Source organism: Nymphalis io, chromosome 18 (genome assembly GCF_905147045.1).
Source record: "Nymphalis io chromosome 18, ilAglIoxx1.1, whole genome shotgun sequence".
NCBI classification, from domain to species: Eukaryota; Metazoa; Arthropoda; class Insecta; order Lepidoptera; family Nymphalidae; genus Nymphalis; species Nymphalis io.
Window position 1 is genome coordinate 4,340,039 of NC_065905.1, and position 13,647 is coordinate 4,353,685.

General features: G+C 30.6%; 1 protein-coding gene across 1 annotated transcript; it reads right to left on the minus strand.

The window, feature by feature from the left end:
• Window positions 1-871: 871 nt before the first annotated feature.
• Window positions 872-12,693, minus strand: LOC126775538 (apyrase-like). Its single transcript, XM_050497553.1, has 11 exons — window positions 12,459-12,693; window positions 7,976-8,198; window positions 6,353-6,550; window positions 6,138-6,268; window positions 4,943-5,093; window positions 4,457-4,583; window positions 3,951-4,108; window positions 3,082-3,163; window positions 2,464-2,622; window positions 1,702-1,847; window positions 872-1,008 (listed from the first exon to the last, which is right to left on the minus strand). Exons 1-11 carry the CDS (start codon window positions 12,575-12,577, stop codon window positions 883-885), a joined length of 1,620 nt encoding a protein of 539 aa, XP_050353510.1. The 5' UTR covers window positions 12,578-12,693; the 3' UTR covers window positions 872-882.
• Window positions 12,694-13,647: the final 954 nt, after the last annotated feature.

The window sequence follows — 13,647 nt, forward strand, 5'->3', positions numbered from 1 at the left end:
ATACTAAAGAATAAATTGTGTTAAAAATCTCCAATATATGTGATTTCAATTTTAAATGATAGATATTTTTAGTTGAATACTTTCAGTGTAAATTTGCTATAACAAAAATATATATAGAACTAGCTAGTCGTCCCTGATTCGCATTCGGATATATAAGAAGAAAATATTATTTTAGATAGTAATCCATTTTTAGTTAGCGTCTACATCGGGTGACAAATTTCGTGATGAGTGGTATTTCGCTTATTTACATGAATGTAGATAAAAATTTCACAAAACAAGACTTGTTTAACAACACTTTTATCTTCTTCTTTTGAATGTCAAATTAGTGATAGGATACATTACATTACAGAACAAATGTCATCATAGTTTCGCACCTCTTACAAATGGATATTAAATTTTAATCAAACGTCTTGTCACAGCAAAAACTTTTGAGTCTTTTTCGTGATTTCACGACCCACGTCAATATATCTTATACGAACCCTAAAAACCCTTATAAAGTAAAATAAAACAAATAATGTACTTATTTTAAATATGTCTTATACAAGATTAAAGCTTGAAACTCTATTGTGGGTCATAAAGATCCAGGTTGGATTCGTTCGTGTCGTCGAAAATTGACTTTATATTTTTTTTTAGTTTTTATAATGTGGTACTGCCATCCCATTGAAATGTAAGAATAAAAAGTGTATGTCTTTGATTATAAACAGGTGCCTGCACTAGAATATTTCCTGGGTAGGCAAAAGGTCCATCATTTGACAGTCCACTTCTTTAAGAAGATAGGCTATTTTACATCACGCTACGGCACGCAGCGGAGTTTAACTCGAGTGAAACCGCGCGGCACAGTTCGTTAAAAAATAGTAAATAAAATACCGAATACAAAATACATTAATTTATTACAATAAGTCTATTATCCAACGTCGGCGTGATGGGTGTAACTTTATTTATATAGTTTTCTATGACATCGCTATCTTTGCCGACTGCAGTCATGTTTTTTCCATATTTACTTAACATCTGGAATAAATGATTAATGTATATAAATATATTACATTAACATAATCACGAACTTTTTGTCTAGAAATCTAATATGAGCTTCAAGGCGTAAGGATTTTTATAACTTAACGAAAGACATCGGAAATATTGAATTCATTATAAATTGTGTCAAAGCAGAATTTGAAATTGCTTTTCGTTAGTATTTAAGGCTTTTTTAATAGAATAGGTAGGTGGATGGGCAAATGTCAGCCACCTGATGGTAAGTGGTCATCACCGCCCATAGACATTGGCGTTGTAAGAAATATTCACCATCCCTTATATCCACTAACGCGCCACCAACCTTGGGAACTAAGATGTATCTCGTGCCTGTATTACACTGGCTCACACACCCTTCGAACCTGCTTGGTATTGCTGTGTTCCACAGCAATACCAAGTACTGCAGATTTGCGGTATAATATATTTAGTCTTAAATAAAAGTGACTTTTTTACCACTTTTTACCTCCCTTACAATCCTCAAGAAAGATGTCTTTATGTTTGGATTCTGAACCTTATGGTACATTACAATCAACTCTTGGCCTTATATTATTAAAAAAAATCCGTGCTTGCTCGAGTTTGAACCAGCAATCTTCGGTCGAGATCCACGTTTTCTACTCATCTGGCAATGTTTACTCTTTATATTACTTGTCAAGTATCAATCAAACCAATTATACTTACATCGAAACCGTTTCCGCCTTTACCAATAAAGCTTAATGTTGTAACTTGGTATTCCATTTCTGGATCTAAAGGTACATAATCTTCACCTTCTTTAACTAATACTTCAATGGTCAACTCGTTCGTTAAATTCAAAGTCAAGCGCATCCCTGAAAAAAAAATGTTTTAAATTTTCCACCTTTCCTCACAGACCAAACTTACATACTTAGCCTGGAACATTCTACAAATATCAATAAATACAAGTAAGTTTACTCATTTAGTTATATCGTCACAAATAACTTATATATTTTTCTCCGAAACCAATGTTTCAAAATGCTAAAGTTTAAGTGATTTCTGATTGTCTGACTATCTATCAAAACGACAACTACCACTATTGACTCATCTCATATCGTAGTTATCCTATTTAATAGACAAATTAAAAATAAATACAGTACAAAGTTTTATAAAAGTTGAATTAATTATAGAACCTTGTATACCATATTGCGACAGCAGGAGAACTAGAAATAAAAATCCTTAGATTTACATATTCCATGAGATTTGCTATTAGCTCTACTACTATTTGCACTATGGACAGTTTTTGATTAATATATTATATTACTTTTTATTTTTAATTCTAAAGTACCGGCAATAACTTCGCTGATCAGCCGATCTCGACCAATGACGTCATATCAATTCAAAGTCAAATTTGTCATCTTTTCTACTACTGCCATTGGAATTATTTTATATATTATATATTATTTATTAATTATATATATGAGTACTTACCCGAAACTTGAGGCATCCAAGGTCCTTGAAAGGGCTTCGCGACCCAGGATCTGCTCATGCAATTTTTAAACGCATCAATCAAATATTTTCCGAGCAGGGAAAAAGTTACCACCGAGTTTGTAAACGGTAACGCATTTATAACTTCGCCTCTTGTTATTTCTGAATAATAAGAATTATGTTATTTTAAAATGTTCAAAATAACAATATTAATGAATGATTTATTAGAATTTTAGAAAGGAATAAAAATTCGAAGACTGAGATATGTAAATTAATTTTCATTTAATTATATAATATATAATTCTACGTTTATCATTTTTTTCTATAGAATTTATTTCGTATATACAGTTGTTACAATAAGAAACTACTAGAAAACTAACAAATAAATAATACAATGTGGTTGTACAACTATTTAAGATAAACATACCTGCTTATGAAATATTGTTTTCAATTAAAAATAGCTTATAATTTTTTTAAGGAAAGAAAAAAAAAATCTTGTCGATAATGAAACAAGATTTACGAAAACTAATTTTACCAAACAGTGTAAAAACGCCACAATAATAGTTTTAGTATATTATATATTATATTATATACATAGTATATAATTACAGTTATAATTACCTCCTTTTGGTATAGAGCCACGAATCATGTTACGCAATATGAAAGATACGTGCGTGAGATTTGAGACGTTCAATTCCTTTGTCTGTAATATATTAATTTAAATAAATTGATTTTATAATAATTAATGATAATATTAAATGACGAAAAACATATCACTGTTGATTAAAATATGTTTCTCAATCATTTCAATATTTACATATGAAATTGTATTTTTTTGTCCTACGGCGGAACTTGAAATAAAAAAAACTGTATGTGTGTTAAGAATTTCTACTTTTTGCAGGCCTGTCGGGGCGGGACAACGCACTCTTCATATATTCTACCGTCAAAAAATAATTCACTGTAAAGCAACAGCCCGTGAATGTCCCACTGCTGGGCTAAGCCTCTTCTCCCTTTTTGAGGAGAAGGTATGGAGCTTATCCCACCACGCTGCTCCAATGCGGGTTGGTGGAATACACATGTGGCAGAATTTCAGTAAAATTAGACACATGCAGGTTTCCTCACGATGTTTTCCTTCACCGTATAGCAAAAGATTAATTATAAGCACATAAAAATTAAGTGGTGCTTGCCCGGGTTTGAATCCACGATCATCGGTTAAGATTCACGCGTTCTAACCACTGGGCCATCTCAGCTTTTTTTTCGTCTTAAAGAGTAAATAAGACAGTTAATTAATTTACAAGTAAAATACAAAAAGAAAAGAAAAGACAGGTGATGATGGTATTCTATACCCATCTTCTTTTTAATCATATGTGAGCCTATAACCTACACAATCTTACACAAGGCCTACCACCTGAAATAAACTTCTCATAATATGTATTTGCATATTATGCAAATACTTCGGTCGTTGATATATTATATTTATTAAGACTTACGGAATATAAAAATGCATCCGCGAAAAAGTCGCCGATAGCACACTCCTTCGATCCACAAGCATCAGCAAGAAAATCATCTTCAACGTAACCAACAACTTCGTTCACAATTGCATGAAGATCATCAGAATATGGTTGAAGTAAGGCTTTTATATCAGGGTCTAGATTTCAATATTGAATTATCAAAAAAAAACATATATTATTACATACATCAAGCATAGCAATAGTTGCTTCATAAATATAATAAAAGTTACTCTTGGCTAGTAATTTTGTTCATTAATGAATTATAATTTTGTAACGTTTCGTTAAGTCATAGTCGCATTATTGAAATTATTAAAGGATATTTTATAATGGATACTTAAATTGATCTGCTTACATAACATTATTTACAATTGGTATAAAATAGCGTACATATATTTTTTTATGACCTTGTACACCATAAATTCTTGGAACAGAGTTAATAAAATCTAAAATAATTATGTATTTATTTACAATTAATTATAACATACCTTCTGGAATAGATCTGTTGAGAAATACCGGTTCACCCTCGAAATCCTTCAAGTGTCCATCCCCATCAAAATAAACAGTCAAGTTACCCAAATATTTTGTAAAACACGCTGCCGTCACTATCAAAACCTAATGAAATATAAAATAATTAAAAAAAATCCGAAGCTTAAATCAAAAAATAATTATTACATGGATTGCTATTCTGAATTACGATTATTACTGTTATAGGTCCCTTGTCAACGGAGCTTCACTAGGCTCTAATGACGATAAGAGAAAAATTGAGTTTATTTAAGACAAACCGTTAGAGCCTTTTCTGAGACACGTGGAAGAAATGTATATACAAGAATTGCTTATTTAAAAAGACCTATTTTTTCCGTATACAACAAGTATATGGAAAAAAATTAGGTCGTTCTTATATGTATATATAATATAATTATTATTATTATTACCAAATAACACACAAGCATTACATTTGCGCATAATCTTACTTGATGACGAGGATTTGTTTCAGTCCGCACAAGTACAGGGTACGGCCCTGAAATATACTCATTGCTCGGCGACTTTCCATTCCATAGAAGACTGTGCGAATGACCTCCTACAATTACGTCAATGTTTTCTCCAACTTCTGATGCTATTTGCCTGCAAACATAAATCATTAATTAATAAAAACTTCATAATTTTTAATACTAACAATATGTACAAGTAAAAAATAAAGTAAAAAACTTAGTACATCTACGATTACACATTGATATTCAAATGCCAGAATCGTTTTCAGAACAAACTATCCTTGAACCTAATTTCGATCAAACTCATTCATCTGTTAAGATGTTATTGTTTGAACAACCTGTATCCAACATCTTACCTATTGTTTTTATTATATTTGCGGACAGAATTACGCAATTTCTTTTCGAATCGTTAAATTATATGTAACGAATAGAATCGGAGCAAAACCCATCAATTCTTTTGACGGCAAATGCACTGAATCTTTATAAGACTACGTTAAGCGGATATTGGAAAATCTAACAGATTTATTCCATAGATAATAAAGTTATCGATGTATATTACTAGTATTTCTACAAAAGAATCTTATGCACCGTAGTCAGCGATTTGACAGGTTTATTGGAAAATATGGGAGCTAGCTGCTTTCTTTGCATTTAAATCGCCTGCAAGTCATACGCATGAAATAAATCGCTGTACTTAAATATAAAAGAGATAAATATATGCAGAAAATCCTCGTAGACTTATTTAAATTATATATTAAACGTTATTTATACCATATCAAATTTCTTCATTCCCAAATATTTCATTTTAGTTTTAATAAATTTATGGTTAATGATTCTTACACTACACTGCCCATGTCTGTAGGTATTGGTGACCATTTACCATCAGGTGGCCTATATGCTCGTCCGCCTACCTATTGTATAAAAAAATCATGTATTAAAACTAATACAATTTACTATTTGTTTTTTTTTTTTGATAATACTATCACTAATATCATAACTTCTACTGTATTACGCCGTGTTTTTGCTATAAATTTATAATGTGTATTTTGTTTTGTTTTTTTTTTATTATTATAATTTTGTTTATTATAAAAATGTCTGTACATAGTAATAAAATATAATAAATGGTATATCATAAATTTAATGTAACATTCTTATATCATTTTGACTATGACTTACTTACTTGTCAATATCAAGACCGCAATGTGATAACAATATTATAATATCTACTCCTTGTTCTGTCAGTAGCTTCGCTTCTTTTTGTGCTGTTTTTATTGGATCTAAAAATATAACATTTTCTGCATTCGACGACGTCTGAAAATTGCAAAATTCACTTACAAAATCATTGAATTTGTTTATTTATTATTGAAGTTTGCTCTACTTTCTGTTTATGGTTACCTTTGTTTCTGTAGTAATTAAGCCAATAATTCCTATTTTCCTTCCAGCTCTCTCTAATATAATGTGTGGTTTATATAAGCCATTCAATGTTGGTTCAAGGCTTATGTCGATGTTGGCGACGACGACCGGTGCTTGGAGTGCCGCAAGGTACGGTGCTAGGCCCGCAATTCCATCATCGAATTCGTGGTTGCCAATAGTCTAAACAAATTATTAATAGTTAGTTGTAATGATGTATTATCAAATACTAGGTTTTTTATAAATTCCTGAACAGGTCCTTTAACCATCCCAACGCACGCGTGACGCAGGTCACAAGGTCATCCATTTGATGTGATAATTTACACATAATGAGTTATAAGCCAATTTTGTAATAATAATAATGTCCTCCAGACAAATTTTGGCCACGGCGGCCAATCTCAAGGGAGAATAGCCAACTGCGCAGGACATATTATAGTGCACAAGTGTGTGTGCAAACACAGGCGCACTCTCTTTTGCCTAACTCTCAAAATCCGATGGGATGGCGATCCGACCAACCGGACCGATGACTAACGACTTTACATGCTTTCCAAGGCTCGGGAGTGTACATACTTCCAACAACTAGATGCTGCTACTGATAATTATCGACGGAAAAACCAATAACTTTTATTGGCCCGACCTGGGATTTGAATACAAGACCTCGAGTTCTGTGACCTAACACATAGCCACTGGACCCACGAGGTAATCATCGTATTATTTTATAATAATATCAATTATTGCCAAGCGATCAATGCACATGCGATAAAACATTGAACCGCACGCCTCACATATACTTATATCATGTGTTTATATAAATAACGAATATCTTATATTATCTTTTAAGCTACAGCTCTAAAGTATAAATGGCGAATATTATTTCTGATAATATTCACCATCATTTGTCAATTATCATAGTCATTAATTATAATAGTCATTTGTTAATAACCCAGTGACTTAGTCAATAAATGGAATTGATTCAAATTGGTTTCAACAAAAAATAAACCAGGAAATTTGTATGTGACGTTTTCAAGGCTCGTTTTGTGTTTATAGATTCATTACAATCAAGGAAAACATCGTAAGGAAGTCTTATGCGGAAAAAATTTTGAAATAATAATAAATAACTTTGCATTCAAACCGCGTCTAATGAAACGTTTATCTTAAATATATATATTTTTTAAATTCGTTTTAAATTTTTTTTTTTTTTTATTTAGTCAGTATTTGAGCATGTACGTTTGTGAATATTATGCGACGTGTAAATGTTAGTTGCGTATGTATAGGTGCGTGTGTTTATAAGTATATGATGGGATAATGTAACAGGCATAGTGTATATTATAATAAATTTTAATGTATATCAAAATAACGTGATATGCGAAATAAAATAAACCGTCAATAATGAATGTACATACACATACATAAATATAATGTAGCATTCCTGGAACCATTCCACGCGGTCATGTTTTGTACAGTAGATGTTTATAATTTTATTTGTATGTATTTAAGGCTTTAATAAAAATAATATATAATCATATATATCAAGAGAATCGAAAGCTCATCTAAAATTTGTCCAAAAAAAGTTTGAAACAATGAAGTGATTCAATTTGTTTTACTTACGTGTGCATCATTAGGCAGTAAGTTTATGAATCTTTGCGTTATATTCCATTTCAATAACGTGTACCAGTAGGTTCCTTGAAATGTGTCACCAGCGTTCAATAATAGGGCGTCAGGTTTCTCTTTGAGCAGTGTTTTGATTTCATGGTACAAGCGAGCGTAGCCTCCTAAGCAAGTTGTATCGTTCGATGTGCATACTGGATACGATACTGTCGTTTCTTCAAATCTGAAATTAATTATAAACAAATTATATAAAATGAAAAGAATTACAATACCAACGGTGCTAACTGGTCCATATTACATGTTTATCTATTCTAATAGTAACCAAGATTGATTTGTATTATTTTAATTTAGATTGAACCAGTTTCTACAGAGCGATTGCAATTTTGACAAAGATTAACACTTATGACCTTGAGTCACAATAATTTTATTAAATAGACATTGTTACCAGCAATTGTTCGTGATATGATTGTTTCGAGTGACTTAACAAACCTTTTCCTCAGGGAAACCCAGAAGGACGACACAGAAACCAAAATAAATATAAATATATATGTCTATAGAAATATAACTTTCAAACTGTTATAAAAACTCCGTCGAGAGTTGAACGCCCGTTTGCTGCGTTTTCCCTTGACGGTTGTCAATATTTTTGACGAGCAATTATACAAAATATTTATTACGTTTTTCTGTAAGCATATCTTTAGCTTCACTTTTTATATTTTATTTAATTTAAAAGTCTGTAGGAAAAAACTTGCGTCCTCATTTATACAGTTTATTTCATTTGTAATCATCTTTTATGATTCCGTCAGATTATTATTTACTTAACTTCTCTTATTAGTATGTATGGGTCATTCTTGAAACTAAATGTTAAACCAATTCCACTCACCCGATTTAGCCGAAATACAGCAAAAGTTATGATATAAGTGATAGTATTATCAAAAAAATAAATGGCAAATTGTATTAGTTCTAATACATGATTTTTTATATAAAAGGTAGGCGGACGAGCATATAGGCCACCTGATGGTAAATGGCCACCAATACCCATAGACATTAGCAGTGTAAGAAACATTAACCATAGCTTATATCGCCCATGCACCACCAACCATGGGAAATAAGATGTTATGTCTCATGTGCCTGTACTGGCTCACTCACCCTTCAAACCGTAACACAACAATACCAAGTACTGCTATTTTGCGGTAGAATATCTGATGGCACAAAGCCCCACCACCAGCAAATTAAATAAATTTTGTTTTAAAAGTCATCCTTGACTTGATATTTTATACTAATATTATAAAATAGTAAATAATTGTAAAGCCTAAAGTAAAAAAATCAACACTAAGATTATGTACTTACGATTAAATTCTGTAATTTCAATTAAATTCTGATCAATATTGCTTTATGTTACAACATATATAATTATATTATAGTCTAGGTCATTCAGACGTCATTATTATAGTCTAGGCCACTCAGATAACTTCTAGGAATCATATTGAAACTTTATGTGATAAAATTAAACAAGCATACAGATAACAATTAAAAACATAACATAATTGTACTGCCACTGCAATTTCTGCATACAATTAAAATCTTATCTACACACTTCAAAGTAAAATTAAAATCCCGTTATTTATTTTACCTTCAGTATATAATATAGGTAGGCGAACGGGCAGATTCAGCATCTGATTGTAAATGTTATCATCAACCATAGACATTGGCGCTGTAAGAAATATTAATTTATAAATTGGAAAGTAAGATGTAATGTCTCTTCTGCCTGCAGTTACACTGCCTCACTCACCCTTCAAACCGGAATACAACAATACTAAGTACCACCCACCATCAAGCGAAACCGTCCCTATTAGTTACGTACTTATTCCTGGATAATCTCATAAAAACCGGTTGAGTAGTTTAGTTGTCATGTGATAATTAATGTCACGTGATATCATAAGTATAAAGAATAATATCGACTAACAAAAATTGAAGATAACGGTAAAGGCCTCAAGCAAACACGTGATGACAATCCAACCCATCAGCATTTGAATTTACTCAGGAGTTTTGGTCTCAAACAAACTATATGGCCATAAAAATCTGCTAAGTCGTACGTAGGATAATGGGATAAGAGCAAGCCATAAAGAACTTTACACATTCTCGCTTATCAAAGAGATCGACAGAGATGACTGTCAATTTTATCATTTTTTTTTATCTGATATCGTTTACCGCTTAGTTATTTGTTTGTTTGAAAAAAATCTAAATACAATAATATACATTAAGGTTATTTTTAATTTATAAAAGCTAATAATGCAACAAGCTTCATCAAAATACTTTTGTGTACTTATTCTCAATATCTTTCAAAACATTTGGTTTTGTTGCATTGCATGTTGAGTTGTATTGCAAATGTTATTTATAAATATCCTACGTCGTCCTTAGGTTTCAGACTAGTTTACCCGTGAAAGCGTAACGGACATAAAGAAAGACAGAATATGATATTAAAACAGAATTTAATAATTTTCACTTTCGTGAGTTTGATATAATTGTGCTACATACAAAAGATTTAATAGGTCAAAATGACACTCGTAATAAGCAACCTATGGGGTTGCTTATTACGAGTGTCGCCAGAATAATCATTAATTGCGAATCAAGATGATGTGCGGCATAAAATAGCTATTTATGAAACATTTAAATTATAAGAAATCAATACGAGATTTATAAAAAAGTCGCCCTGTTTGACATGGAACCATACTAGTTTCTAGTTAACCTCTTTTTTTAAACACGAGAAACATTTCTCAAAATGGAGAAACTGTTTAAGTTAAATACGGGTCCCAAAAAAAAGGAAATTACTATGCGTTTAATTAAGATTCTTTTAAAATTATAACCAACAAAAGAATTGTTTTATTAAAGCTTTAAACATAAACAAATAAAATAGCTACTGTACAAATCGTGACCGCGTGGAATGGTGGCAAGAATGCTGGCAGCGTTTCCCCTTTGAATCGTAATTCCGATCCTCTGGGCCAATAAGAAATTAAATATTTAAGTAAATTGTGGTTCATAATTATAGTGTCTCGTAAACATTTTCTAACATGTTCCTAGTTAACCTCCAAAATCAAAGTTCATTTATTTATGCTGACAATATTTCAACTTTCAATATTCGCACAAGTTAGTGTTAATTTTTTTATGGAACTCTAGTATGTATTGTTGCCAGTTTTAACAGACTAAAAATAACTAACGATAATTTCAAATCAAAATATACTTTATTCAAGTATTCTCTAGCGAGCATTTTTTATTCGTCACATTACAAGATTCAATTAAATTTAAGTCAGACTACGGTTCGGAATGCTGATTCTAGAATCTGGCAATCAACTTACAATGTTAATTAAATATCTAAATAATAACATATTTTAAAATATCAAAATGAATCAAATTGTCCTTTATTTCTGGTACGATAAGATTCTACATGTGATAGATTGGAGAATTTACGGTAATAGTATAAGTTTGATGGGACCTTGGCATAACTGTATTATCAAACTGTATCATGTATTGACAAATCTTGGACAGCTCGGTTGGTGATTTATGTGTGTGTGAGTTTTTTATAAATGTTAGAATCAGGGAACTCAAAGCATTGATGTCAATTTAATATCGTTATTAGTCATTATCATGTCATTAACTATGTTCATTAGCTAATTGTATTTAATATATATAGTAATTGACTGTATATACACTTAATGGTTTTGTTGCATTGCATGTTGTTATACTTATATACAGTATATACATTAATTTTCTGTCGTCGATTACGGAAATCGCTATAAACTAGGCTGTAGCCAAACTTGGAACTTGAAAATTTATGATCTGAGATAAAACACTGGACCGCAAAGAAAGAGTCGGTTAGAAAATCTTCAATATCTTCAAAAGTACTTGACATTGCTTTATAAAATAAAGACTTAATTAAAGAATATTAATTTAATGCCATATAAAATAATATATAGAACTTTATTATTTATTTTTGATATTCGTATAAAAAAACTGAAAATGTAATAATAACTTGTGCAAATATGTCCTGCGCATTTACCTAATCTCTCTTGAGATTGGCCGCTGTGGCCGAAATCGGTCTGGAGGACATTATTACTACTACAAATCCGAAATGCCGAGATGGCCCAGTGGTAAGAACGCGTCAATCTTAACCAATGATCGTGGATTCAGCGGTAATCTCGCGTTCGGCGGTGAAGGAAAACATCGTGTGGAAACCAACACACATTGCAGCAGCAAACACAGCACTCCATACCTTCTACACATACCAATTTATTACCGAAAGTATACCTATATACACTAAAATATAAGTATGTCTGATTGAATAATATTATTTTATTTTATTTATATATAATTTTAATGGATACGACGATGTATAAAATAATAATATAACTTATATAATTATAAATAATAATCTCAATCAATTTATATATATAATATATTAAAAATAATAATAAATCATTAATCTCACCTAGCGTGAAAATCATTATAATGAATAATATCCAACTTAAACAAATCTCTTTTAAAAACACCGCACTTTACAAAGTCACTTATAAATAATAGAAACGATATAAATAACAAACGAATCATAATGATTTTAAATAATGAATTACGGAAAGTTCAATCTATAGCGCATCATTATCGATTTCCGAATAATGAAACCATATCGACGTCAGTGTAGTAAAATGGACACTTAAATACTACTAAATAGTACACAAGGCGTCAAACGAGTGCTGAGTACAGTTAACACAAATGTTGTAGTGAAAACTTAGTTGAATTCTGTTATCAGCTCTATGCTGTTGTAATAAGACTGATAAATGTAACATGTAATTTTGATATGAAGAATGAGCGTTGAAGCGTTGCGAAAAAACGGTTTACGAAATTAACACGCCGTCAGCTGTTCGAGGTTCGGTGTAATTATTTTAACAATTTATTGTCCCTTAATACGATGAGTTAGTTGGAAGTTTTTTTTGCTTAGGAAAACTATTGCTTAAAAAAATGTAATATATTTTTAATTGATTTAATTTGCTAATAATTTTGCGTGGGAGTGATGTATTATTTAAAAAAATGAAAATAAACCTAAAATGGATTTAATTTATGCATGTATTTTTTTTTTCATTTTAATAGTGAGTGTTTTTCTTAACATTTTTTAATTGTATATAAATAAACTATTATAATAAAAGTGTCTAAAATGTATTTCAAGGTAGTATACCAATTTTTAATTTTATTATTATTTAATATTTTCACATTAAAAATTCAACTACTCTCATATACATTTGTCTGCGAAAACGTAAATCGTTAAATTTCCCGTGAAATTTATTTACGTACCTTTAAAATGTTTGATATAAATATTTTTTTGTTTATTTACCTATCAAGCGATCGGTATTTTTTTTTTGTATTTTTTCTTTTTTCAATTTTCGTTTTGTTTGAGAGCTTATCGTACTTATTATTGTATTTTTATTATGTATTTGTAACATTAATATGTATTGGTAATATAATATTTATTTTGTGGTGTACAATAAAGAACAAAGTAAGTACTTCATACGATAAATGAAGATTTTTTAAACAAGACTGTTTTTTTTTTGTTTCTAAGAAGACATTGACCGGTACTTACTAAACTATTTAAATATTTTATAGGGTAATTTATTGACATCAAAATA